Consider the following 27,939-nt stretch of genomic DNA (forward strand, 5'->3'; position numbering starts at 1 on the left):
TCTCTCTCTCTCTCGCTACTGTAACAGTTTTGCTTCCATCCCTCTCCTCGCCCCTACCTGGGCTTGAACCAGGGACCCTCTGCACATATCGACAACAGTCACCCTCGAAGCACCGTTACCCGTCGCTCCACAAAACTACTTCAAGGTCTCAGAGCGAGTGACGTCACCGATTGAAATGCTACTAGCGCGCACCGCTAACTAGCTAGCCATTTCACACCGGTTACACTACCATGACAGATAACATTTGCTGTGATGGTGTCTGCTGTATGTACTGTAGCACCCCCATGGCAATGTGAAGGAGAGCGTCTGTCACATCTAGCCTGATGAGTAGCTTGAGATGGAGAGAGGGATAATGAGGGAGGGAGAGAAAGAGAGAAATGGATTCACAATCACAATCTTGATTAAACTCTTCCCTCATGGACAGATAGTGACCATTAGGAAGTAATTTACAACCCAGAGAGAGAAGGTAGAAAGAGAGCGAGCGAGAGCGGGGAAATCTTATGATTAACATTATTAATTATTTATACAAGGGTTTCAATTCTTCAGATAGTGAGAACTTATTCATGCTTAGAAAAGACTGCTGTCTTCCTTTGTACTTGATTGGACTAATGATTTAGGAGCTAGACCACATATGCAACCATACACTTGCTCACACACACACACACACACACACACGCATGCTCACGCACATGCACACACGCAGTCGCTGTACACTGAGGAGCAACAATCCCCAGCTGGGGGTTATCAAATTGATATTCATAGTCCCCTTCAGAACATCTTGAAGATATGACAGTAATGCTGAAGAAGAGCTTTTTCAATACAAAACAGAGTTTCCATTGCACATTGCAATGCTCCGAGCATGGTGATAGTTACTCGGGCTGAATGTCCAAACATGTCTTTCTTGGTCCTTCACTGTACATACTATACAACAGGAGAAACAGCAACACAGAGCTACTGCAGGTCATTGAAGATTTCCCCTCTTTCAACCTGCAGTTTTACAAAGAAAGGCTATGAAAATGTCTTTAGAAATTCTGCGATGAGAGGAGGAGAGGTCGCTAGGGGGCAGAGGCATCATGGGCAACAGACAGTTCCAGGGAGCCATGGCAACAGCAGATTCATATAATAGCTGCTCTGCATCACTGCAGAGAATAGAGAGATCAACACAACTAAAGAGATAGAGAGAAAGAGATGGAGGGAGAGAAAGAGACATAATGGAGGGAGGATGAGAGGAAGGCTGGGAAGCGAGACCATCTTTAGAAAGGGTGTACTCATCTCACTCTGGCAACACCTCTGGCTGCTGGGAGTATGTTTCTCCTCTACCCCCTTCATCATCAGTCCAACTCTACAACCCAGATGCAACTCCTCAAACCCAACCCAACGCCTGTCCACCTCAACCCAGTGTCCTTAGCTCCAGCCTCACCCCAACCTCCAGGAGGGTTATTCTGGCCTACACGGCCGTGCTGCGACCCAGCAGAGGGAAGGCTGTGGGCAAGCCACAGCTCTGCTCTAGCCCCCTGAGCCCCTGGAGCCCATGGATACTTCTCAGCCCCAGCTCTGGGTGTGTGTGAGTCCGGCCCTCGCGGGGCATGGTGGCGGTGGCCTGGGCCTGCAGAGAGATGGGCTCCGTGGGGAGAGTGTTGTGGTTGAGGTCCATTGTGGAGAACAGGTGACCCAGGGAGTCCCAGCGTCGGGCGGTGGGCAGGCGGATCAAGGAGGAGTAGCCCCGCTCAGAGAACACCGTGACAGGGGGAGTCTTGGAGGTCTCAGGCTCCTGCTGCTCCATCCTGGAGGTGGGCTTGGTGTAGGTACCCCCCCGGCTGTCAGCCAGCACCTCACAGTAAGGGGGAGGGGGGTCCTCCATCAGAACAGCCTCCTCGTAGCAGGGGGGCTTCCCAAACACGTCCGTCTCTGGGGAGGAAACAGACAATCTTATGTTAGTTCCCCCTTTCCCATCGACACAATCAGATTTGGCCATGGTATTGTCAGTTTTTAGCTCTAAAGGTAGACCTAAGGGTTCCTGTGGACATGGTTGTGTGGGAGATCATCATTGGTAAACTGACTGGCTATTACATAATGTTAATGTAACTCCTTTGCCACCTCAGCCAGCTCAGATGACTGACTTTACATCTGGAGTTACTGATACCACTGCCAAGTCCTACACTTACAGCTTTGCCTTTAAACTGTGAATCAACACAGGTTGAGCGGTGAGCGTTCCATTGATGACTACAGTAGCCTACAGTAATGGCTTGTTTGATGACTCAATTCGGACAGTTTTTTATTATTGCTGAATGGCGTGCATGCACACACACACAGTGTGAAGAGAGCTTAATGGGATATTTGTTCTGACAGGAACACTCAAACCACAAGTGAGGAGGCTAATTTACTGATGTATTCAGCACAATCTTCTGTCTTCCCTCCCTTTACAGCTCACAGAGTGAAAACCCAGAGGAACAGGAAAGGTGGGAGTAGAGGAGAGTAGAGGAGAGCGGGTAGATGGGTAATGGACTTGTGCCTGATTCACAATGTAGGGACGAAGTGAGCCAAGCCAGTACTGTTCAGGGTGCCCCTGGCCTAGAGTGAATAAGGCATTTCTCTTCAGGGGAAACAAATCATGTCGATTGCAATGAATATATCATCAAGAGATGATCTCATTGTTTTGGGCTATTGATCTTCTCAGAATATACAGTGCATTTGGAAAGTATTCAGACACTTTCCCTTTTTCCACATTTTGTTACGTTACAGCCTTATTCTAAAATTGATTAATTAAAACATTTTCCTCATCAAACAAAACACAATACCCCATCATGACAAAGCAAAAACAGGATTTTAGAAATGTTAAAAAATTTATAAAAAATTAAAACAGAAATACCATTGAATTTACCACAGGTGGACTCCAAGTTGTAGAAACATCTCAAGGATGATCAATGGAAACAGGATGCACCTGAGCTCAATTTCGAGTCTCAAAGCAAAGGGTCTGAATACTTTGCTTTGAGACTCGAAATTGAGCTCAGGTGCATCCTGTTTCCATTGATCATCCTTGAGATGTTTCTACAACTTGGAGTCCACCTGTGGTAAATTCAATTGATTGGACATGATTTGGAAAGCCACACACACCTGTCTATATAAGGTCCCAACATTTGACAGTGCATGTCAGATCAAAAACCAAGCCATGAGGTTGAAGGAATTGTCCGTGGAGCTCAGAGACAGGATTGTGTCAAGGCACAGATCTGGGGAAGGGTGGCAAAACATTTCTGCAGTATTGAAGGTCCCCAAGAACACATTGGCCTCCCATCATTCTTAAATGGAAGAAGTTTGGAACCACCAAGACTCTTCCTAGAGCTGGCCACCCGGCCAAACTGAGCAATCGGGGGAGAAGGGCCTTAGTCAGGGAGGTGAACAAGAACCCGATGGTCACTCTGACAGAGCTCCAGAGTTCCTCTGTGGAGCTGGGAGAACCTTCCAGAAGGACAACAACCTCTGCAGCACTCCACCAATCAGGCCTTTATGGTAGAGTGGCCAGACGGAAATCACTCCTCAGTAAAAGGCACATGACAGCCCGCTTGGAGTTTGCCAAAAGGCACCTAAAGGACTCTCAGACCATGAGAAACAAGATTCTCTGGTCTGATGAAACCAAGATTGATCTCTTTGGCCTGAATGCCAAGCGTTACGTCAGGGGGAAACCTGGCACCATCCCTACGGTGAAGCATTGTCGTGGCAGCTTCATGCTGTGGGGATGTTTTTCAGCAGCAGGGACTGGGAGACTAGTCAGGATCGAGGGAAAGGTGAACGGAGCAAAGTACAGAGAGATCCTTGATGAAAACCTGCTCCAGAGCGCTCAGGACCTCAAACTGGGGCGAAGGTTCACCTTCCAACAGCACAACGACCCTAAGCACACAGCCAAGACAACGCAGGAGTGGCTTCGGGACAAGTCTCTGAATGTCCTTGAGTGGCCCAGCCAGAGCCCGGACTTGAACCCGATCGAACATCTCAGCGACGCTCCCCATCCAACCTGACAGAGCTTGAGAGGATCTGCAGAGAAGAATGTGAGAAACTCCCCAAATACACGTGTGCCAAGGTTGTAGCGTCTTACCCAAGAAGACTCGAGGCTGTAATCGCTGCCGAAGGTGCTTCAACAAAGTAGTAAAGGGTCTGAATACTTGTGTAAATGTGATATTTCCGGTTTTAATTTAACAAATTTGCAAACATTTCTAAAAACCCGTTTTTGCTTTGGCATTGTGGGTAGTGTGTGTAGATTGATGAACGGGGAAAAAACCATTAAATCCATTTTAGAATAAGGCTGTAACGTAACAAAATGTGGAAAAAGTCAAGGGGTCTGAATACTTTCTGAATGCACTGTAGATAATTTACTTTAAGATTTTTTTTAAACATTGCAATTAACACATAAAACATAGCAAGCATTGTTTTATGTAGTGTGACGACCCTCCCACTCTGTCTGCCGTATTCTCTCTTTGCTCTTGTTTCCTTATTAGGATGCCGGTGGGCGGAGTTGGGAGGGTCGTCAGCTACATGGGAAACACCTGGGCCGGGTGTGTCCGAGCATAAATGGACCTCTTCCACATTCATTGAGGAGACTCTCTCCAGGCAGATACTTTGACTTTGGTTGTGGTATTTTTGTGGCCTTTTTGGTTGTTTGCTTTGGCACCTCTCAACACTTTTCCATATTACATTTATGCATGCAAACACTCACTTACACTACTGATTACTGATTACACACACCATTGTTATTTGATTTAGTTTACTTTAGTTAATAAATATATACTTTGAGTATTCCTTGTCTCCACGTGTCTCCCTTTTGTTACGAACTTGAGCCGGTTCGTGACAAGTGGGGGTTCGTCCGGGATCTTGAACTGGTTGTGTTTGGGAGAACGTGGAGTTAATGTCCAATTCTGTAGGGTCTTTCTTTGTAAATTTTGTTAGTTTGTTTGCGTTTGATAGGCCCAGTATTGGTTGCCTTTGGGTTGTGTACTGCGTTGGAGAGAGTACATTGGTTAGTTTCAGTCCCTGCCCAGCCTGGAAACTCTTGCTCGACTCGCTGTTGGGACATCGGTCTGAGGAGGTGAGTACAATCGGCTGTGTACCTCAGTGGGAGATTGGGTAGGGTAGTGACATTTTCTACCCGGAGCTACAGCTTTTTCCCCTGATAGGCTTAGTGACGTGTTTTGTTTTGGGATACGTTGGGCATGGTTAAATGTTTGTTATTTTTGTGTGGTGTCTGTGGACTGAGCAGTTGTCTCGGGGGCACATCCGTGGCTTGGGGAAATCTACCAGCGTGCTGGGGGGTTTAATTCCTTGCCAGCGGGCTACAGTGCGTAATTACCCACCGCGAATCTGCACGAAGACTAGGGTTGAGTTATTGTAGGTTTTGGGGAAGCTCCATATCCCAGCTCTCTTCTGTGGTACTCGGTGTGATTGTCATTTCTCTTGTGTCTGGTGTGCTCAGCAGAGGGGTTGAGCAAGATTATTATGATATATATATATATATTTTTTTTTTCCTGATTATGGCGTCTAATGTAGACGAGTTCATTCGCTTTCCATCAGAAGAACTGTTAGAATTATGTACTAAAGAACAGCTGTTGAAGGTTGCTGAACACTACAAGGTTGAAATTAGTGATAAACGTCTAAAAAATTCTATTAGGTTAATATTGAAGGCCAATTTGATGGAGAGTGGTATTCTGGATGTTACCACTGGGGCAGCCTCTGCTGAGGACACGTTGTCTCCCCGATATGTTACAATGACCGCTCCATCGGTTAGTCATAGTAGTCTTCTTTTTGAACAGCAGAAAGAACTGCTTCTGTTACAGCTAGGGCATGATCGTGTAAAATATGAAAGGGAATTGGAATTTAAACAGGATATGGAGCGTGCTAAAATCAAGCTGCAACAAGAGCGACTAGAGTTGGTTAGGGAAGGAAAGCTCTCAGGGGAGAGTTTGCTCTGGGAAGGGGATCCAGAGTTACCTAGGGGTCGTTCCTCTTTTGGTCGTAATCCAGACACATTTGATATTGTTGGGAATTTACGGTTGTTGCCCCAGTTTAATGAAAAGGACCCGGAGACATTCTTTTCGTTGTTTGAGCGTGTTGCTGACGCTAGGAGTTGGCCTGATTCTGATCGCACTTTGATGTTGCAGTGTGTGCTGACTGGTGAAGCATATTCAGCTCTTAGTGTAGCAGACAGTGTTAGTTATGAGAAGGTTAAAACGGCTGTGTTACAGAGTTACGAATTGGTCCCTGAGGCTTACCGCCAACGATTTAGAACTTTAAAAAGGGATGATCAGCAGACTCATGTTGAGTTTGCGCGAATATTATCTTCACAGTTCAATCGCTGGTGTTCTGCCTCTGCAGTTATGACTTTCCAAGGGCTGTGTGATCTGATTATGTTAGAACAATTTAAGGACACAATCCCTGATCGTATAGCGACGTACATTAACAAACGAAAAGTAAAGACTGTCGCTGAAGCTGCGGTTTTGGCAGATGAATATGTGTTGACTCACAAAAATGTTTTTGCAGAACCCCGTATTCGGAGTGAGTGGGGGCGTTCGCAGAGATTTGGGCCTCGCTCGCCGAGATACTTCGGTTCCCGGGCAGAGTTTCATTCAACTAGGGTTGAGCCTGATACCCGTGGTAAAACTGACTTTGGTCAAGAGTGTCACTACTGTCAAGAATTAGGTCATTGGAAAAATGAATGTCCGATTCTTAGGTCTAGGGGTAAATTCAGTACAGGTGCTTATGGTAAATCGAGGCCTGCAGCGTTAGCAGCGCCTGTTCCACATCAATCAATTTTTTCAATCAATTTTATTTTATATAGCCCTTCTTACATCAGCTAATATCTCGAAGTGCTGTACAGAAACCCAGCCTAAAACCCCAAACAGCTAGTAATGCAGGTGTAGAAGCACGGTGGCTAGGAAAAACTCCCTAGAAAGGTCAAAACCTAGGAAGAAACCTAGAGAGGAACCAGGCTATGAGGGGTGGCCAGTCCTCTTCTGGCTGTGCCGGGTGGAGATTATAACAGAACCATGCCAAGATGTTCAAAAATGTTCATAAGTGACAAGCATGGTCAAATAATAATCAGGAATAAATCTCAGTTGGCTTTTCATAGCCGATCATTAAGAGTTGAAAACAGCAGGTCTGGGACAGGTAGGGGTTCCATAACCGCAGGCAGAACAGTTGAAACTGGAATAGCAGCAAGGCCAGGCGGACTGGGGACAGCAAGGAGTCACCACGGCCGGTAGTCCCGACGTATGGTCCTAGGGCTCAGGTCTCTCAGTTGGCTTTTCATAGCCGATCATTAAGAGTTGAAAACAGCAGGTCTGGGACAGGTAGGGGTTTCGTAACCGCAGGCAGAACAGTTGAAACTGGAATAGCAGCAAGGCCAGGCGGACTGGGGACAGCAAGGTGTCAGCATGCCCGGTAGTCCTGACGTATGGTCCTAGGGCTCAGGTTCTCAGAGAGAAAGAGAGAACGAGAGAATTAGAGAGAGCATACTTAAATTCACACAGGACACTGGATAAAACAGGAGAAGTACTCCAGGTATAACCAACTAACCCCAGCCCCCCGACACATAAACTACTGCAGCATAAATACTGGAGGCTGAGACAGGAGCGGTCCGGAGACACTGTGGCCCCATCCGAAGAAACCCCCGGACAGGGCCAAACAGGAAGGATATAACCCCACCCACTCTGCCAAAGCACAGCCCCCGCACCACCAGAGGGATATCCTCAACCACCAACTTACAATCCTGAGACAAGGCCGAGTATAGCCCACAGAGGTCTCCACCACAGCACAAACCAAGGGGGGGGCGCCAACCCAGACAGGAAGATCACGTCAGTAACTCAACCCACTCAAGTGACGCACCCCTCCCAGGGACGGCATGAAAGATCACCAGCAAGCCAGTGACTCAGCCCCTGTAACAGGGTTAGAGGCAGAGAACCCCAGTGGAGAGAGGGGAACCGGCCTGGCAGAGACAGCAAGGGCTGTTCGTTGCTCCAGAGCCTTTCCGTTCACCTTCACACTCCTGGGCCAGACTACACTCAATCATATGACCTACTGAAGAGATAAGTCTTCAGTAAAGACTTAAAGGTTGAGACCGAGTCTGCGTCTCTCACATGGGTAGGCAAACTGTTCCATAAAAATGGAGATCTATAGGAGAAAGCCCTGCCTCCCGCTGTTTGCTTAGAAATTCTAGGGACAATTAGGAGGCCTGCGTCTTGTGACCGTAGCGTACGTATTGGTATGTACGGCAGGACCAACTCGGAAAGATAGGTAGGAGCAAGCCCATGTAACGCTTTATAGGTTAACAGTAAAACCTTGAAATCAGCCCTTGCCTTAACAGGAAGCCAGTGTAGGGAAGCTAGCACTGGAGTAATATGATCAAATTTCTTGGTTCTAGTCAGGATTCTAGCAGCCGTATTTAGCACTAACTGAAGTTTATTTAGTGCTTTATCCGGGTAGCCGGAAAGTAGAGCATTGCAGTAGTCTAACCTAGAAGTAACAAATGCATGGATTAATTTTTCTGCATAATTTTTGGACAGAAAATTTCTGATTTTTGCAATGTTACGTAGATGGAAAAAAGCTGTCCTTGAAACAGTCTTGATATGTTCGTCAAAAGAGAGATCAGGGTCAAGAGTAACGCCGAGGTCCTTCACAGTTTTATTTGAGACGACTTTACAACCATCAAGATGAATTGTCAGATTTAACAGAAGATCTCTTTGTTTCTTGGGACCTAGAACAAGCATCTCTGTTTTGTCCGAGTTTAAAAGTAGAAAGTTTTCAGCCATCCACTTCCTTATGTCTGAAACACAGGCTTCTAGCGAGGGCAATTTTGGGGCTTCACCATGTTTCATTGAAATGTACAGCTGTGTGTCATCCGCATAGCAGTGAAAGTTAACATTATGTTTTCGTCAGTTCACTCCTGACGCATTGTCTCATGCCCAGAGCCAGGTGAAGGGCTATATTGATCCCGACTATTTACCTTTCGTTACGGAGGGTTTTGTGTCTATGGTAGGAAGTACGAACCTAGTGCCAGTAAAGATCCTAAGAGACACAGGTGCCTCTGAATCATTTGTGTTGGAATCTGTGTTACCCTTCTCTGCGGAGACTGATTCGGGGAATAGTGTTCTAATTAGGGGAATAGGTTTGAACACTCTGTCAGTTCCATTGCATAAACTGATGTTGGATTGTGGACTGGTGAAAGGTGAGGTTGTTGTGGGGGTGCGTCCTTCATTGCCTATTGAGGGTATTGACGTGATCCTTGGAAATAACTTGGCTGGGGAGCGTGTGTGGCCTATCGCGTTTCCATCTTTAGTGGTTTCCACTAAGCCGTCAATTGTAGGGATTCCTGATGAGAGTGCGCAGAATTTCCCAGAGGTGTTTTCTGCGTGTGCAGTGACGCGTTCTATGATCCATGACGACCTGGTCACGGAACTGGCTAACGAGAATACCACAAAGAAGTCTGTTACTGTTTTCCCTGTTATCCCGTTATCTATATCCCGCTCCGATCTAATCGAGGCGCAACGGACTGACCCTACATTAGAAGAGTTGCGGGACCAAATTGTGCCTGTGGAACAGTTGGGAGGGCTATTTTCTCCAAGAAGAGGTCCTGATGAGAAAGTGGATGTCTCATGGTAGTTGTTTTCTGGGGGAGGCGATTAGTCAGGAGGTGGTACCAGTTAAGCTTCGTGAGTTGGTGCTAACAACTTCTCACAATGACGTTGCTGGGCATATGAGTGTGAGAAAAACCTACAATCGTATATTACGACATTTCTTTTGGCCAAGATTAAAGAGGGATGTTTCTGATTTCATCAAAACTTGTCACACCTGTCAATTAACTGGTAAACCTAATCAAGCTATTAAGCCGGTACCACTGTTCCCTATTCCTGTACTCAGTAAACCTTTTGAGTATTTGATTATTGACTGTGTTGGTCCTCTGCCTCGTTCTAGAAAGGGTAGTAATTATTTGTTGACTGTGATGTGTCAGACCACTAGGTTTCCTGCTGCCTATCCTCTCCGGTCTATCACGACTAAGGCTGTGTTAAAAGCTTTGACTCTGTTTCTCTCACTGTTTGGAATCCCTAAGGTCATTCAAAGTGATCAAGGATCTAATTTCACCTCTAATCTCTTTGGTCAGGTTCTCCAACAACTCCATATTAAACACAACTTGTCTAGCGCCTATCATGCCCAAAGTCAAGGAGCACTGGAACGTTTCCATCAAACACTTAAGTCTTTGTTGAGAGCTTATTGTACTGAGATGGAAAAGGATTGGGAGGAGGGGTTGCCTTGGTTATTGTTAGCTGCTAGGGAGGTTTCACAGGAGAGCACGGGTTTTAGCCCAAATGACCTAGTGTTTGGACATCGGGTGCGTGGGCTTTTATCTGTTCTCCAGGATGACTGGAAGTCTCCCGAGCCTCCTCAGTCCCTGTTATCATATGTGGGTGATTTTCGGCGACGCTTGTATGCCGCTGGTGAAATGGCTAAAGAGAAGCCATCATCTTCACAGGACAGGATGAAGAGCATATATGATCACCGAGCTGAGCCTCGTCACTTTAGTCCAGGTGATCAGGTTCTGGCTCTGCTGCCAATTGTTGGTTCTCCTTTTCAAGCCAAGTTTCAAGGTCCATATACAGTGGTGCGCCAGTACACTGAGCAAAATTATCTAGTTGCCACTCCAGAACGGAGGAAAGCACACCAACTGTGCCATGTAAATGTGTTAAAACCCTATTATGCACGTTCCTCTGAGACTGAACAGGGGGAGTCTACAGAGGACGGTAAGGCTGTTCTTTTGGCTGATACTGTTTATTCCCTGAGTGCTGGTCATGCTAGGTCTGTGCAGGAGCAGGAAGATGTTTCTGGTCCTGACGATTGCATACTGCAGGGTAGATTGAAAAATTCAGAGACACTGGAGATTTTAGATAGCCTTCTTACTCATCTACCTGTTGATGAGCGGAAAGAGATGGTTGGTTTGATTCGGAGATTTCCAGGGTTGTTTTCTGATACACCTACACGTACAAACTTAATAGAACATTTTATTTTATTTATTTATTTAACCTTTATTTAACCAGGAAGGGCTCATTGAGATTTAAAATCTCTTTTTCAAGAGCGTCCTGGCCAAGATAGGCAGCACCAAGTCATTACAAAAAATTACAGACAGACAACATGAAAAACTACAAGTAATCTAGTAAAAACCATTCATGAATTCACAAGAGTATAACAATATAAAAAACAGCAAATTAAAAACATTGACAGGTCAGGGAATCAGCCTCAAAATCCTTCATCAGAGATTTAAAAACACCAATCGGGACAAGTTCTTCCAGTTTAAAATTATTTTGTAAGGTGTTCCAAGACGATGGCGCAGAGTACATAAAAGACCTTTTACCAAATTCAGTTCGGACATTTGGAACAGTTAGCAGGATAAAGTCCAGTGAACGAAGAGAGTACCCACCACATTTCTGAACAATAAAAATGCCCAAATAAAAGGTAGTAAACCCAAAATGGCTTTGTAAATAAAAGTATACCAGTGACTGAGCCTACGAGTGACTAGAGAAGGCCAGCCAACCCTGGTATACAAAGTACAGTGGTGCGTAAGGGTTTTGCAGTTTAAAATAAATCTCAAAGTACCATGATAAAGAGTGTCAATTGATCTCAAATACTGAGCGGAAGCATTCATATATAAAATATCCCCATAGTCTAGTAAAGGCATAAATGTAGCTGATACTAGCCTCCTTCTGGCTTCAAAAGAAAAACAGGCCTTATTCCTAAAATAAAATCCCAATTTCAGCTTCAATTTTTTTGTAAGTTGTTGAATATGCAATTTAAAAGAGAGGCCGTCATCAATTAGAATTCCAAGATATTTATATGAGGTTACAACCTCAATCTCCTTGCCCTGACAGGTAGTAACAGGTGAAAGGTTCAGAGGTCTATTTCTTGCATTAGAAAACACCATTAGTTTAGTTTTGTCAGTATTGAGGATAAGCTTCAATTGACACAAGGTATGTTGAACAGTATAAAAAGCAGTTTGCAAGTTCTGGAAAGCTTTTGTAAGAGATGAGGCACAACAGTAAATAACAGTATCATCAGCATAAAAATGAAGTTGTGCATTTTGGACATTTTTGTCTAAATCATTAATATAAATAGTGAATAAGAGAGGACCAAGTACAGAGCCCTGGGGCACACCATTCAGGACAGACAATTTAACAGACATAAGCCCATCAAATTGAGTGCACTGAGTTCTATCAGACAGATAGTTAGCAAACCATGCAACTGCATGCTCCGAAAGACCTACACTCAACAATCTCTGCCTTAGTATAGCATGATCAACTGTATCAAAAGCCTTAGAGAGATCAATAAAAAGTGAGACACAGTGCTGTTTTTTGTCAAGGGCTTCAGTGATATCATTTAAAACCTTCATGGCTGCTGTAATTGTGCTATGCTTCTTCCTGAAGCCCGATTGATACATTGATAAAATAGAGTTAGTAAATAAAAACTCTTTTAGCTGTTCACTTACAAGGGTTTCAAGTATTTTCACCAGGGGTGACAGCTTTGAGATTGGCCTATAATTATTTAAAAGAGTTGGATCTCCCCCTTTTAAAAGTGGTAGGACAAATGCTGACTTCCAGATCTTTGGAATTTCATTACATTCCAGGGTTAGATTGAACAGATATGTAAGTGGTTCAGCTATGAAATCAGCTGCCAGATTTAAAAAGCAGGGATCCAAAAGATCAGGACCTGCAGGCTTTCTTTGATCTAAGGATTTCAGGGCTTTATGTACCACCTGCACTGAGAATGGCAGAAAACTAAAAGTTTGACCAGCTCTCACTGGTTCATCCACACAGGGTTGTACAGAGACAGAGGACACTGGTTCATCCACACAGGGTTGTACAGAGACAGAGGACACTGAATCAAACAGCCTACCAGATGATACAAAGTGCTCATTGAAACAATTCAGCATTTCAGTTTTGTCATATATAGCAACAGAGTCCTTCAAAACACATGACGGTAATTCATTAACATTACTGTTACCAGACATAGACTTAATAGCATTCCAAAACTTTCTAGGGTCATTCAGGTTATCAGTGGTAACAGACATAAAATATTCAGACTTGGCCTTCCTGAGAAGAAAAGAACACTTGTTTCTTAACTGCCTAAAAATAAGCCAATCAGCATCAGAACAAGATTTCCTTGCTTTAGCCCAGGCTAGATTACGGTCGTGAATAATACAAGACAGCTCAGAAGAAAACCATGGATTATCCCGCCCTTTAACCCTGAACCTGCGGAATGGTGCATGTTTGTTTACTATTTGGAAAAAACCATCATGAAAGAATATCCAGGCAGTTTCCACATCAGGGATAAGCTCAATCTTGCTCCAGTCAAAATAAAACAAATCATGAAAGAAAGCCTGCTCATTAAAACACTTCAAATTTCTCTTACGAATAAAACGTGGATTTGTCTTTGGAACCTTAGTATTTCTAACAGCAACAACAGCACAATGGTCACTTAAATCATTACAAAAACACCAACCGCAGAATATTTATGTGGAACATTTGTCAATATCAAATCAATCAGGGTAGATTTATCAGGGCATTTAAGATTTGGGCGAGTGGGTGAATTAATCAACTGGGTAAGATTCATAGAATTACAAAACATTTTTAAATCATCAGACACCGGCTTTAACCAACACCAGTTGAGATCACCAATCAAGATCATTTCACTGTAAAGAAGTTTAGACATAAGGTGCGTCAAAGAAGAAAATGCATCACCAAGAGCAGAGGGGGGTCTATAACAGCCAATCACAGTTATAGAGAGGCCCTTTGAAACCTCAATATTCAAAGCAAGAAATTCCAACTGTTTACAAATAGTTTCAGACTTTGCCACACTTACATGGAATTTAGATTTTACATATATAGCCACACCCCCACCTTTCTTAACCCGATCTGCACGATAAACATTGTAACCACTTATACAAATATCCTTATCAAAAATAGACTTGCTGAGCCAGGTTTCCGAAAACACAATTACATCAGCATCAGTTGATTTAGCCCAAATCCTAACCCCATCAATTTTTGACAACAGGCTGCGTACATTTAAATGAAAAATACCAAAACCAGATCTTGATTTAAAATCAGAGGGGGTTTGGAGACATTGCATATCAGGGCCAGGGTTAGGTTGCACGTTACCTGATATCAACAACAGAAGAATAACTAGGCACCTCTGTTTAATAACCTTGCACGGCTTCTCTTTTTTAAGAGACCTACTGCAAGCTGAATTCTACAAGTGAGTTTCCAGACAATACAAAACAGTCATTTAAAACCATTAGACTTTGGTAGTGACACAAATTCGTACTGTTCACATCATGCCACAAATGCATCGGCACTTGGACGAGTGGACCGAGTGAAAAAGAGCGAGTTCCTGCAGACAAAATGTCTAATGGACGCGAGAGTACATTGTCAGATGTACTCACCCCTGCGACAATGTTCGTTTTCTCCAGAGTTCAATAAAGTCAGTGCACAAAGCAATACCACGTAAATTGTCATTTTCTCTGACCAAAAAACAAGAGGCCAACGAAGGTAAGTGGAGAGAGGGACAGCGTGTATGTGAGTCAATGTGAGTGTTTGCGCGTGTGAGTAGATTGGGTGTTGAGGGCGATAGAGAGAACGGGTTGAGCTGCCACTGACAGCCAGGCGAAGAGCAAGGAGCAGCTCGGACAAGACACTCCGCGGACTAACGAGGAACTCAGGCCAGCCAGAGATAGGGTTACTTTGGTAAACTTCAAGTAATGAAGTTCCGAGTTGAGGAGGACCCGTGATCTTTACACCAGCAAAAATAAAATAGTTTGCACTACGCAACAACGAAGTTACGCAACCATAAATAAATAGATTATTAGTAGGTTAAAATGTACTAGTCACAAACAAACTGTCACGATCGTTGGTTAGAGAGGACCAAGGCGCAGCGTGCGATACGAACATGACTTTATTAAATTAAAGTACTCAATACAAAAACAACAAACAATGACGAATCGTGAAGTCCTCAGTTACAATGACTGATACGGAACAAAAACCCACCACACTAAGGTGAACACTGACAGTTTAAATATGGCTCCCAATCAGAGATAACGAGCCGACAGCTGACACTCGTTACCACTGATTGGGAGTCACACGACCAAACAAGGAAACACAACCAAATACAACACAACCAATACCAAACACAACCAAATGAACACACCCTGGCTCAAAATACACAGTCCCGGAGCCAGAGCGTGACACAAATTTGACCTGTTAAAGGGGTATTGGCAGGTGCCACTGACGAGTAGGGCACGTGAAATCTCTGCCTTTATTACACCTTTTGGTCTGTACTCGTATTCGGTTATGAGTTTCGGACTGCGTAATGCGCCTGCCACTTTTCAGCGACTTATGAACAGGGTTGTCTCTGGTCTGGCCGGGTGCGCTGTTTATCTGGACGATGTAGTGATATATGCAGATACTTGGGAGGAACATCTGTCCCGTATTCAAGCCTTGTTCGGACGTCTGGCTGCGGGTCGCCTCACGATAAATTTGGCTAAATGTGAGTTTGCTCAGGCGACTGTTACATACCTTGGAAAGGTGGTTGGGCAGGGTGAAGTGCGTCCTGTTCGGGCTAAAGTGGTAGCTATTGATGCTTTTCCACTACCAACTACTAAAAAGGAACTGATGCGTTTCTTGGGAATGATTGGGTATTATCGTGGTTTTTGTAGGAACTTCTCTACTGTGGTCGCTCCCTTGACAGATTTGCTGAAAGCTAAGGCTGTGTACGTATGGTCTTCTCATTGTCAACAGGCTTTCGAAGATGCAAAGAGGTTGCTTACTTCAACTCCGGTACTGGCTGCTCCTCGTGTGGATTTGTCATTTACCTTGCAGGTGGATGCTAGTCATGTGGGGGCGGGTGCAGTTTTGCTGCAAGCAGATGTGGCTGGGGTTGAGAGGCCTGTTAGTTTCTTTTCCAAAAAGTTTAACCATTATCAGTTGAACTATTCGGTCATTGAAAAAGAAGCATTAGTACTTATATGGGCGTTACAACACTTTGAAGTGTATGTTGGGTCGGGTGTAGTACCTATTGTGGTCTACACCGACCATAACCCTCTCACCTTTTTGAGGTCCATGAGGTGTCCTAATCAGAGGATAATGAGATGGTGTTTATTTTTACAATCCTTCCATCTAGATGTGCGGCACATCCGGGGGACTGATAACGTGATTGCTGATGCGCTCTCTCGTGCGCCCTGTTCATGAATATTGATGTGACCGACCATTATTTGATTTTGTCATGTTCTATCTTTCCTGTTTGTCCCCTCCTAGTCTTGTGTTCTTCTTTCCTCTTAAAGGTTGCTTCCTGTGTAAAGGTTGCTGAGGTCTGGAGAGGAGGATGATGGGTGGGGCAAGTGGAGGTGTGAACATGTACAATTTGTCGGTTTGGGACGCAGGGGCTGGTACGTTGGTCCGGGGTCCTTGTTGGTCCCCGGTCTTATGGGGGGGGTGACGACCCTCCCACTCTGTCTGCCGTATTCTCTCTTTGCTCTTGTTTCCTTATTAGGATGCCGGTGGGCGGAGTTGGGAGGGTCGTCAGCTACATGGGAAACACCTGGGCCGGGTGTGTCCGAGCATAAATGGACCTCTTCCACATTCATTGAGGAGACTCTCTCCAGGCAGATACTTTGACTTTGGTTGTGGTATTTTTGTGGCCTTTTTGGTTGTTTGCTTTGGCACCTCTCAACACTTTTCCATATTACATTTATGCATGCAAACACTCACTTACACTACTGATTACTGATTACACACACCATTGTTATTTGATTTAGTTTACTTTAGTTAATAAATATATACTTTGAGTATTCCTTGTCTCCACGTGTCTCCCTTTTGTTACGAACTTGAGCCGGTTCGTGACCGTAGCTATCAGTCAGGTAGCATGAGGCAATAACATGAACGCTGTAGAATAGTCGTGATAGTGAGTGGGAAAGTACATTCAGCGGAGGAGCACAAAGTGTTGCTGTGAACGCATGTTCACACAAATTATTTTACAATTACACCTTGCTTTTTGCGACAAGCCATTCATGTGAGGGTACTATAGTTGAGACGTCATAGCCCACTGGGCACACACTGGTTGAATCAACGTTGTTTCCACGTAATGTCAATAAAATGAAGTTGAACCAACGTGGAATAGACAATGAATTGACATCTGTGCACAGTGGGAGGTTATTCACGCCTGGAAACTCTGAACAAGAGAGTACCGGTCAGAGATAAGGATGTGGAGGAAACAGGTGCAGTTCACAGGAGGCACCTTAAATTGGGGAGGACGTGCTCGTGGTAATCGCAGGAGCGGAATGAGTGTAATGGTATCAAATACATCAAACACATGGTTTCCATGTGTTTGATGCCATTCTATTTGCTCCGTTCCGGCCATTATTAAGAGTCGTCCTCCCCTCAGCAGCTTCCACTGGTCCAGTTATATCTCCTTAGACTCTGACTGTTCTGTGATGAATCTGGAGGGTTATAATGTAATGTAGCTAGCTAAGCTAATAACAATGGCACACCGTCTGACCACACCTCTATAGTGCTTTGTTTGTAGTGATTTGACAGTGGTACTTCCTCTAGTGTTATCACTTCTCTAGTAATGTGTGGAAACTCAGCATGGTAAAGGGAGAGGTACTTGTGTGGGCTTAGAAATGGTCATAACATGAATAACATGGTTAATCATAAACTCAATTTCCCAGCCTCCATTTCTTTCAAAGCGCACCCACAGTCCGTCTATACTACTATATATTCCAGGCAGGGAGCCATACCACTTTGCACTTCAGAGTGTTTTTCCAATGGAAGAAATGTTGCTGCTCACTAAAAACACGACAACCGATTGATGTTGAGGATATGGAACGTCTGATATGGAAATCCTCCACAGCATGTGTTGTCATGGTGGCACTAATGTTTAGATCTGCTGTATGTTCATCATTTACATTTTAGTCATTTAACTGATGCTCTTATCCAGAGCGACTTACAGTTAGTGAGTGCATACATTTTTCATACTGGCCCCCTGTGGGAAACGAACCCACAACCCTGGCGTTGCAAGCGCCATGCTCTACCAACTGAGCTACAGGACAGCCTGCGCATGTCTACATCTCCACAACGAATTACACTAGTTGTTATGATCTCCTTTTCCACCACATGTTCATAACACCCTGCTCTGGCCCCTGTTGTAATATTAGTCTCTCTCTCTCGCTCTCTCTCTCTTTCTCTGTCTCTCTGTCTGTATCTCTCTTTCTCTCTCTCTCTCTCTCTCTCTGTATATATATATATATATATATATATATATATATATATATATATATATATATATATATATATATATATATATATATATATATATATATATATATATATATCTCATATAAGAGAGAAACACTAAGCATGCTTCCATATAGTAACAATAGAGGCCCAGAGCACTGGAGCTATTTCCACTGGGAGATGAAAGGAATGTTTCATGAGCTGCGCCAGGTGGTCATGCAGCCACGCGGCTGTTTGTTTCCAGTGCCAGCAATGCCCCTGGACCCAGAGAGGGCCACAGGTGCAGAGGGCTGGCAGGGCCGAGGAGGGTGGTGGTATGGGGGACACGGCTCAGGGACAGCCCAGAGCGGAGCCACCTCCCCTGGGGGTATGATTGCTAATCTCAGCCTCAGTGGCCCTGGGGCTCCGGGGCCCACCACTGTCGCCAAGGATGGCCCCTATGACGCAAGCCCAGCAGCAGCTGCAGTGTGCAGGGAGGGAGGTATTATTGGAACAAGCCCTCTCCAATGCTGGAGGCCTATGGATCTCAGATTAAGCTTGTTCAATTACATTTATGAACACCAGCTGTGCCTTGAATATCAATCATTTTGTGGCCATTTAATGTCTTGGCGCTATGTCATTTGGGAGAGGGGATCCCCATTTTCTTTCCATTCATCAGTGGCTGTCTTACCAATGAGCAGATTCCTCCTACTTTAAGGTGTTCACCTTAACCACCCTGTCTTGCTGCCTTGGTACAGAGTTCCTCTATCTGGCTTTTGTGCTTGCTAGCCCTCTCTGTCTATTTCAATGGTTGCTGCTAGCTTACCTTTCACGCCACTGACTGACTGCTATGCTGTTAGCGCCTACGAAATGTTGAGCTGTTAGCAGTCTCTGTCATTGCGCTGGCTGCTGTGCTGCTAACTCTGTCACTGCTCTGCCCACGCACTGCCTACGCTACAGCGCTAACTGTCACCATGTCACCCACAAAGGAATGCAGCTGCAGCTACAATGAGAGCCTACAGCATAAAGCCTTTAGAGTCCCTGCTGTAGCTTGTAATGTACAGAAAACTGCAGGGTTGCATACAGTGGGGAAAAAAGTATTTAGTCAGCCACCAATTGTGCAAGTTCTCCCACTTAAAAAGATGAGAGAGGCCTGTAATTTTCATCATAGGTACACGTCAACTATGACAGACAAAATTAGAAGAAAAAAAATCCAGAAAATCACATTGTAGGATTTTTTATGAATTTATTTGCAAATTATGGTGGAAAATAAGTATTTGGACAATAACAAAAGTTTCTCAATACTTTGTTATATACCCTTTGTTGGCAATGACACAGGTCAAACGTTTTCTGTAAGTCTTCACAAGGTTTTCACACACTGTTGCTGGTATTTTGGCCCATTCCTCCATGCAGATCTCCTCTAGAGCAGTGATGTTTTGGGGCTGTCGCTGGGCAACACAGACTTTCAACTCCCTCCAAAGATTTTCTATGGGGTTGAGATCTGGAGACTGGCTAGGCCACTCCAGGACCTTGAAATGCTTCTTACGAAGCCACTCCTTCGTTGCCCGGGCGGTGTGTTTGGGATCATTGTCATGCTGAAAGACCCAGCCACGTTTCATCTTCAATGCCCTTGCTGATGGAAGGAGGTTTTCACTCAAAATCTCACGATACATGGCCCCATTCATTCTTTCCTTTACACGGATCAGTCGTCCTGGTCCCTTTGCAGAAAAACAGCCCCAAAGCATGATGTTTCCACCCCCATGCTTCACAGTAGGTATGGTGTTCTTTGGATGCAACTCAGCATTCTTTGTCCTCCAAACACGACGAGTTGAGTTTTTACCAAAAAGTTATATTTTGGTTTCATCTGACCATATGACATTCTCCCAATCCTCTTCTGGATCATCCAAATGCACTCTAGCAAACTTCAGACGGGCCTGGACATGTACTGGCTTAAGCAGGGGGACATGTCTGGCACTGCAGGATTTGAGTCCCTGGCGGCGTAGTGTGTTACTGATGGTAGGCTTTGTTACTTTGGTCCCAGCTCTCTGCAGGTCATTCACTAGGTCCCCCCGTGTGGTTCTGGGATTTTTGCTCACCGTTCTTGTGATCATTTTGACCCCACGGGGTGAGATCTTGCGTGGAGCCCCAGATCGAGGGAGATTATCAGTGGTCTTGTATGTCTTCCATTTCCTAATAATTGCTCCCACAGTTGATTTCTTCAAACCAAGCTGCTTACCTATTGCAGATTCAGTCTTCCCAGCCTGGTGCAGGTCTACAATTTTGTTTCTGGTGTCCTTTGACAGCTCTTTGGTCTTGGCCATAGTGGAGTTTGGAGTGTGACTGTTTGAGGTTGTGGACAGGTGTCTTTTATACTGATAACAAGTTCAAACAGGTGCCATTAATACAGGTAAGGAGTGGAGGACAGAGGAGCCTCTTAAAGAAGAAGTTACAGGTCTGTGAGAGCCAGAAATCTTGCTTGTTTGTAGGTGACCAAATACTTATTTTCCACCATAATTTGCAAATAAATACATTAAAAATCCTACAATGTGATTTTCTGGAGAAAAAAAAATTCTCATTTTGTCTGTCATAGTTGACGTGTACCTATGATGAAAATTACAGGCCTCTCTAATTTTTTAGTGGGAGAACTTGCACAATTGGTGGCTGACCAAATACTTTTTTTCACTCTTAGAAAAAAAAGGGTTATAGCGCTTGCTTCATAAACTCAGCAAAAAAAGAAACGTCCTCTCACTTTCAACTGCGTTTATTTTCAGCAGACTTAACATGTGTTAATATTTGTATGAACATAAGATTCAACAACAGACATAAACTGAACAAGTTTCACAGACATGTGACTAACAGAAATTGAATAATGTGTCCCTGAGCAAAAGGTGTGGTCAAAATCAAAAGTAACAGTCAGTATCTGGTGTGGCCACCAGCTGCATTAAGTACTGCAGTGCATCTCCTCCTCATGGACTGCACCAGGTTTGCCAGTTCTTGCTGTGAGATGTTACCCCACTCTTCCACCAAGGCACCTGCAACTTCCCGGACATTTCTGAGGGAAATGGCCCTAGCCCTCACCCTCCGATCCAACAGGTCCCAGACGTGCTCAATGGGAGTGAGACCCGGGCTCTTCGCTGGCCATGGCAGAACACGGACATTCCTGTCTTACAGGAAATCACGCACAGAATGAGCAGTATGGCTGGTGGCATTGTGATGCTGGAGGGTCATATCAGGATGAGCCTGTAGGAAGGGTACCACATGAGGGAGGAGGATGTCTTCCCTGTAACGCACAGTGTTGAGATTGCCTGCAATGACAACAAGCTCAGTCCGATGATGCTATGACACACCGCCACAGACCATGACAGACCCTCCACCTCCAAAATCGATCCCGCTCCAGAGTACAGGCCTCAGTGTAACGCTCATTCCTTTGACGATAAACGCAAATCAGACCATCACCCCCGGTGAGACAAAACCGCGATTCGTCAGTGAAGAGCACTTTTTGCCAGTCCTGTCTGGTCCAGCGACGGTGGTTTTGTGCCCATAGGCGACGTTGTTGCCGGTGATGTCTGGTGAGGACCTGCCTTACAACAGGCCTACAAGCCCTCAGTCCAGCGTCTCTCAGCCTATTGCGGACAGTCTGAGCACTGATGGAGGGATTGTGCGTTCCTGGTGTAACTCGGGCAGTTGTTGTTGCCATCTTGTACCTGTCACGCAGGTGTGATGTTCGGATGTACCGATCTTGGGCAGGTGTTGTTACATGTAGTCTGCCACTGCGAGGACGATCAGCTGTCTGTCCTGTCTCCCTGTAGCGCTGTTTTAGGCGTCTCACAGTACGGACATTGCAATTTATTGCCCTGGCCACATCTGCAGTCCTCATGCCTCCTTGCAGCATGCCTAAGGCACGTTCACACAGATGAGCAGGGACCCTGGGCATCTTTCTTTTGGTGTTTTTCCAGAGTCAGTAGAAAGACCTCTTTAGTGTCCTAAGTTTTCATAACTGTGACATTAATTGCCTACCGTCTGTAAGCTGTTAGTGTCTTAACGACCGTTCCACAGGTGCATGTTCAGTAATTGTTTATGGTTCATTGAACAAGCATGGGAAACAGTGTTTAAACCCTTTACAATGAAGATCTGTGAAGTTATTTGGATTTTTAGGAATTATCTTTGAAAGACATGGTCCAGCTGTCGCATAGTAATGAAAGTGTCGGGAGTCGGGATGAGACAGACATGCAGGCAGCTTTTGTCAGCCAGTCGAAATCATGAATCAGCATCATTTTTATGGATATATACAAAGAAATATCAATAGAACACAGGTAAAACTAAATGAAGTGCAGCTAGTTTGCAGTCTTTCCAGCTTCCATTTGAAATGATTGTGTTAGCTGGGTTGTTGGCTAGCTCCTCTGAACAACAGTGTCCTGACGAGAGAGCACATGTTCTATGCCAGGTGAAATCACGCCTCATTAGCTCATTGTTATTGATGTATGTCTCCCGAGTGGCGCAGTGGTCTAAGGCACTGCATCGCAGTGGTAGCTGTGCCACTAGAGATCCTGGTTCGAATCCAGGCTCTGTCGTAGCCGGCCGCGACCGGGAGACCCATTGGCCCAGCGTCGTCCAGGGTAGGGGAGGGAATGGCCGGCAGGGATGTAGCTCAGTTGGTAGAGCATGGCGTTTGCAACGCCAGGGTTGTGGGTTCGATTCCCACGGGAGGCCAGTATAAAAAATTAAAAATAAAATATAAAAACACTGAAAACTATAAGAAAAAATTAATAATAATAACATTGTATGTACTCACTAACTGTAAGTCGCTCTGGATAAGAGCGTCTGCTAAATGACTAAAATGTAAAATGTATCCAAATAAATATCACTAGAAAGCAGCTTAAACAAATGCAAATGCAGCTACTTTGTTGTTATTCTGGCTGCACTGTTTGACGTGACTGTAATTTAGCCGTAGTTGGCTAGCTAGTAAGCAAGGGATAAGAACGTTGCCAGCCAGTATGGCAATAGAACATTTAAAACGAACGACTGGGTCGTGTCCATAGATACAGAACAAAAAGACTGAACGACTGGGTCGCGTCTCTGGCAACCGAACCGATAGAACAAACGACCAGCCGGCTTGAGTAGCAACCCTAGATTTGTGTCGGGACTATATCATGTGGAAGGATGAAATAGTATGAATAAATTCATTAAAATAACATTTTTAATGAAAATATGTAAATCATTATTTGAATATGTTGGTAACCTGTTGTGTAAAAGTGATAATGCCCGACTTCGTATCGGGCCTAACAACGCCCGTGCCAATATACAGGATCTTACAAACACCGGCTTCTCAGGCATTATCACTTAAGTGTATGCTTTTATTAAACACATGATTTCCTCTTGCTTCTAGCTAGCAGTTAGTTTGCAACAGCACAGGTTTGTATGAACTTTGATGTTTGCCACTCAGACCTCGGCAACAATGTTGCAAAATATGAATTCAATCTTCTCCTTGCCATAGAGAGCTAACGGTGTCGGACGTCAGCTAGCCTTTTTTCTGACCAGGCAAAATCATGCAACAGCATCATTAATATGGATATATACACTCACTGGTCAGTTTATTAGGTACACCCATCTAGTACCGGGTCGGATCCCCCTTTGCCTCCAGAACAGACTAAATTCTTTGGGTCATTCTACAAAGTGTCAGAAATGTTCCACAGGGATGTTGGTCCATGCTGATGCGATGGCATCGCGCAGTTGTTGCAGATTGGACGGCGGTACATTCATGCTGCGACCAGCCCGTTCACTCTCATCCCAAAGATGCTCTATTGGGTCTGGGGACTGAGCAGGCCACTCAAGTAAACTGAACTCGCTGTCATGTTCCAGGCAATGTTTTTCCACTCCTCAGTTGTCTAGTGTTGGTGATCCACTGGAGACGCTTGTTCTTGTTTTTAGCTGATAGGGGTGGAAACCGGTGTGGTCGTCTGCTGCAATAGCCAATCTGTGAAAAGGATCGACGTTCCGAGATGCCGTTCCGCACACCACTGCACCGTTATGTCTGTTTGTGGCCTGCCTGTTAGCTTGCACCATTCTGGCCATTTTCCTTCAACCTCTCTCATCAATTAGCTGTTTTGGCCCACAGGACTGGCGCTGACTGGATGTTTTTTGTTTGTCGCATCATTCTCTGTAAACCCTAGACACTGTTGTGTGTGAAAAGCCCAGGAGGACTGCCGTTTCTGAGATACTGGATCCAGTGCGCCTGGCACCGACGATCATACCACGCTCAAAGTCGCGTAGGTCATTTGTTTTGTTTATAGAACCTTTCTTTAGTAAAGGGGTTCTTTAATCTCGTCCAAAGAACTAAAAAGGTTCTATATGGAACCCCAAATAACCCTTTTTTCTAAGAGTGTAGGTAAACATAAGCAAGAAAGAGCTAAAGAGTTGAAGTGTGTATGAATCAAGGTACTGTAGTCTAATGACTATCTTACTTTGTCATAGTGTGTGTGTGTATTTGTTAATTTGGAAGACAGAGTGAGGGAAGCCACAGGTTGAGAGGCTGCTCCAGCTAATTGAGCTTCAGTGAATCCTGCCCTCCACACCTGTTCCTGTGCATCGGGCCAGTGTATGTGTGTGTGATAGAACATTCAAGTAAAAAAATCCTGTTACAGAATGAGTACATTACCTTGTGGGGAGGCCCAGCTGCCCTGGGGGAGGGATCGGGGAACGTGCAGCGGTGGGGAGAGGGTCAGCGGGAGGCAGAACTGGAGGGGCTCTCTGGGGGGGGGGTACCCAGCCAACCCCGCCGTGCCCAGGCACTCCAGTGACTCCATCTCCAGGGCCCTTAGACACTGCTCCCTCAGCCTCTCCTCCCTCCTCCTCTTCAGACGCCGCTGGACAAAGCTACAGAAGCAGCACAGCATAACAATGAGAGCCCACACCAACCAGAACCCAGCGAAGCAGGCCAGGAAGGTGTATGTGCCCTGGGACATCACCATGGTGATGAGGAACTAGTTGACTTGGAACTACCAAGGTGCGTGAAATGAGGAGCCAACTGGACTCGTTAACTGGATACGTTAAATCAAATAGCACTGGCTGCCACTGAGGAGACAGGGGAGAACATTCAAGAGAAAGATAGGGCTCCAGTCTCCAGAGGAGTTTGGTTGAATGTGTTGTCTTCTGTTGAGTTGTAGTCCTCCTATATCAGTGTGACAGAACAGCCCTGATTCTGTTAAGAGGACTAGCTGTCTAGTGTCCACACAACAACAGCACTGTCTCAGAGGCCCTTCTCTAGTCCAAAGGCCAGGTGTTATCAGTTGTTTTCCAGCCTGCAGGTCACTTCAGATCATATGTCCTGTGGTTCTTCAGAGGTAAAACAAGGTGATCTTCTACATTCTCACTCCAGTCTCACTGCAAAACTCATAGTCTAAATCACATCCACTGTCCAGGTATCCTGAAAAAACACAGCTTAAGAAAACTCTGAGCACTGCTCCTCCTTCCCACTGAGGTTGATGGCCTGCTCCTCTCCCCACCAGGCAGACTGAGTGGGCCCTCTGAGGGGTGAGGCCTGGGTAGGGGGTCAGGCAGAGCAGTGCCACGTGACGAGCCAGTCTGTCCCACAGCTGCCTCCTCCAGGACACAGGGCCAGGCCAAGGGGTTCCACACACTAACACGGGGTTCCGAGGTGTTCTGTGGCGTTCTGCGTCTTTCCGGGTCCCCCCTCTGGTGCGCTGATCCCCAGACGATAGGTTCTGGCGCCTTTAGAACTCTGGAGTACTACCGATGTTACACTGCTCAACAAAGAGAGAGAGGGTGGAGGGGACCATCATGATCAATTATGAAATAGGCTATATTTTCAAAACACGGTGCTGCAATATCAAAAACATGGACATGTCTGGTAAGTGATCTCAGCTGTTCAAGCATCATTATGATGGTGACCTCAAGGGGTGAGTATCAGTTTCACACATCAGAGAGGATGGATCAGAACAGTACGTAGATCTCTTTGGGAAAACAGGGCCCTTTATGTGGGCGCTAAAGGGGCCCCAATCCTGCTAACCCTTCCCAGCTAGTGGTTTTTAAACAACTAATTAACCAATGTCGGTTCAATTATTCTAATTTCATTTCGTTCAGGTTTTTTCTGTGAGCGCAATGCCCACATCGCAGTTTTTCTAGAGATAAATCAGATCCAGCCTGAACTGTGCAATGTAGTAGAGGGTGTTATAGTTTCCAACAGGCCAATATTCTAGATAATGACCACGTTTTATGCGCTAAACTAACTACAACGACCATAATTCATTGCGCATGTACTTGTCCGGTTTGTGTTTATTTTATTTTATGCCTGCTACTGGAGAGAAGAATGCTCGATCGTGAGGTGATATAGAAAGGAGCTGTTGTTTGGCGAGGTCTCTCTAACTGAAAATACACAATCTAAGTGATTGACAGTTGGTATTCTGCAGTCATAAAAGTATGCCTTATTTACTTTGAAGAACTACTAAAATAGTGATTTTGTCAGCTAGCATAGGCAGCAGCTCTATAGAGTTTAGTTGACTTGGAATGAAATAATAAAGTCATCAAATAAAACAAATGTAATATACACAACAACTGAAATATTTTATTAAAGTAATGTGAATAAATTATGGTTAATAAGTGATAAGCCGTAATGGGCAGTCACTACCATCATGGGACTTTTGTTTTATTCTGCATTTTTACAGCATTCAAACATAATGCACAGTGCATTTAAGAAAATTATAATAATAATAATAATACTACAACGGAATCCTTGATCATTATTTTTATAATCGAACAGAAACCGAACAGACCTCAAAAATCACTAATTGCTCAGCACTTCAGCTAGCACATAAAGTTCTGAGAACCATATGTTTCTTAGAGCTTGGTGAGAGAGTGGTTGTCCTATGCTTATTTTGCATACACCCTTCCCACACCTGTAACAGGTGTGGCTAAAATAGCCAAATCCACTAATTTGAAGGGTTGTCCACATACTTTTGTATATTTAGTGTAGGTTCTTAATCTCCCAACCCCATAATTGCTATCAAGCCATTTCAGGCTATCAATCAAGTTAGAGTAGCTAGTCTAACTATCTTAGCTAAGATAACCTGTTGAAAAATAGACATAGCTTTTACCCTCGGAACACCACCCATACCATCTTCATGTTGCCTACTTCAAGCCCCCTCTAAAATAATGGGTGCATGACGCCCCTAAAGCAATATTTATTTAGCATGAGCACCTGATGAATGTCAGGTTGGGAGATACAGCTTGCCATTTCCATCAAATCTGATCATGAAAATGTCAATACAACTCGTTGTTTACCTTTGTTGCCCGTGCGTTTCCTTGCGTCCTGATAGGTTATCCTGATGGACTGAACTCAGAGACACGACTCGCTCCGTTCCATTTAAATGGCCGTCGAGCTCACAGTTTATGACAGCAAGAGAAACCCTTGAACCAAGGTGTTTCGGATGTATTTATCAATAAAGTAAATACAGATATCATAAAGTATTTGTTCTGTTGTCTTGAGCGCAAATTACTTCCTCTCCATCCCCACAGCATGCAGTCATTCAGTGAGTGATGTTACGCCTCCGTTCCACGCGAACTTCCTCTGGTTCCTTTGAATCTCCTTTCATGAACGATGCGTGGCAATTACGAGCGCTGTGTCGTGTTTGGT

General features: G+C 44.8%; 1 protein-coding gene across 1 annotated transcript; it reads right to left on the reverse strand.

Annotated features, from left to right (window-relative positions):
• Nucleotides 1-198: 198 nt before the first annotated feature.
• On the reverse strand, nt 199-27,875 carry LOC121579408 (proline-rich protein 7-like). Its single transcript, XM_041893987.2, has 3 exons — nt 27,588-27,875; nt 24,946-26,050; nt 199-1,908 (listed from the first exon to the last, which is right to left on the reverse strand). The coding sequence occupies exons 2-3, from the start codon at nt 25,256-25,258 to the stop codon at nt 1,448-1,450; spliced, it is 774 nt and encodes a 257-aa protein (XP_041749921.1). The 5' UTR covers nt 25,259-26,050; nt 27,588-27,875; the 3' UTR covers nt 199-1,447.
• Between the last annotated feature and the right edge of the window lie 64 nt (nt 27,876-27,939).

Source organism: Coregonus clupeaformis, chromosome 13 (genome assembly GCF_020615455.1).
Source record: "Coregonus clupeaformis isolate EN_2021a chromosome 13, ASM2061545v1, whole genome shotgun sequence".
Lineage (NCBI taxonomy): Eukaryota > Metazoa > Chordata > Actinopteri > Salmoniformes > Salmonidae > Coregonus > Coregonus clupeaformis.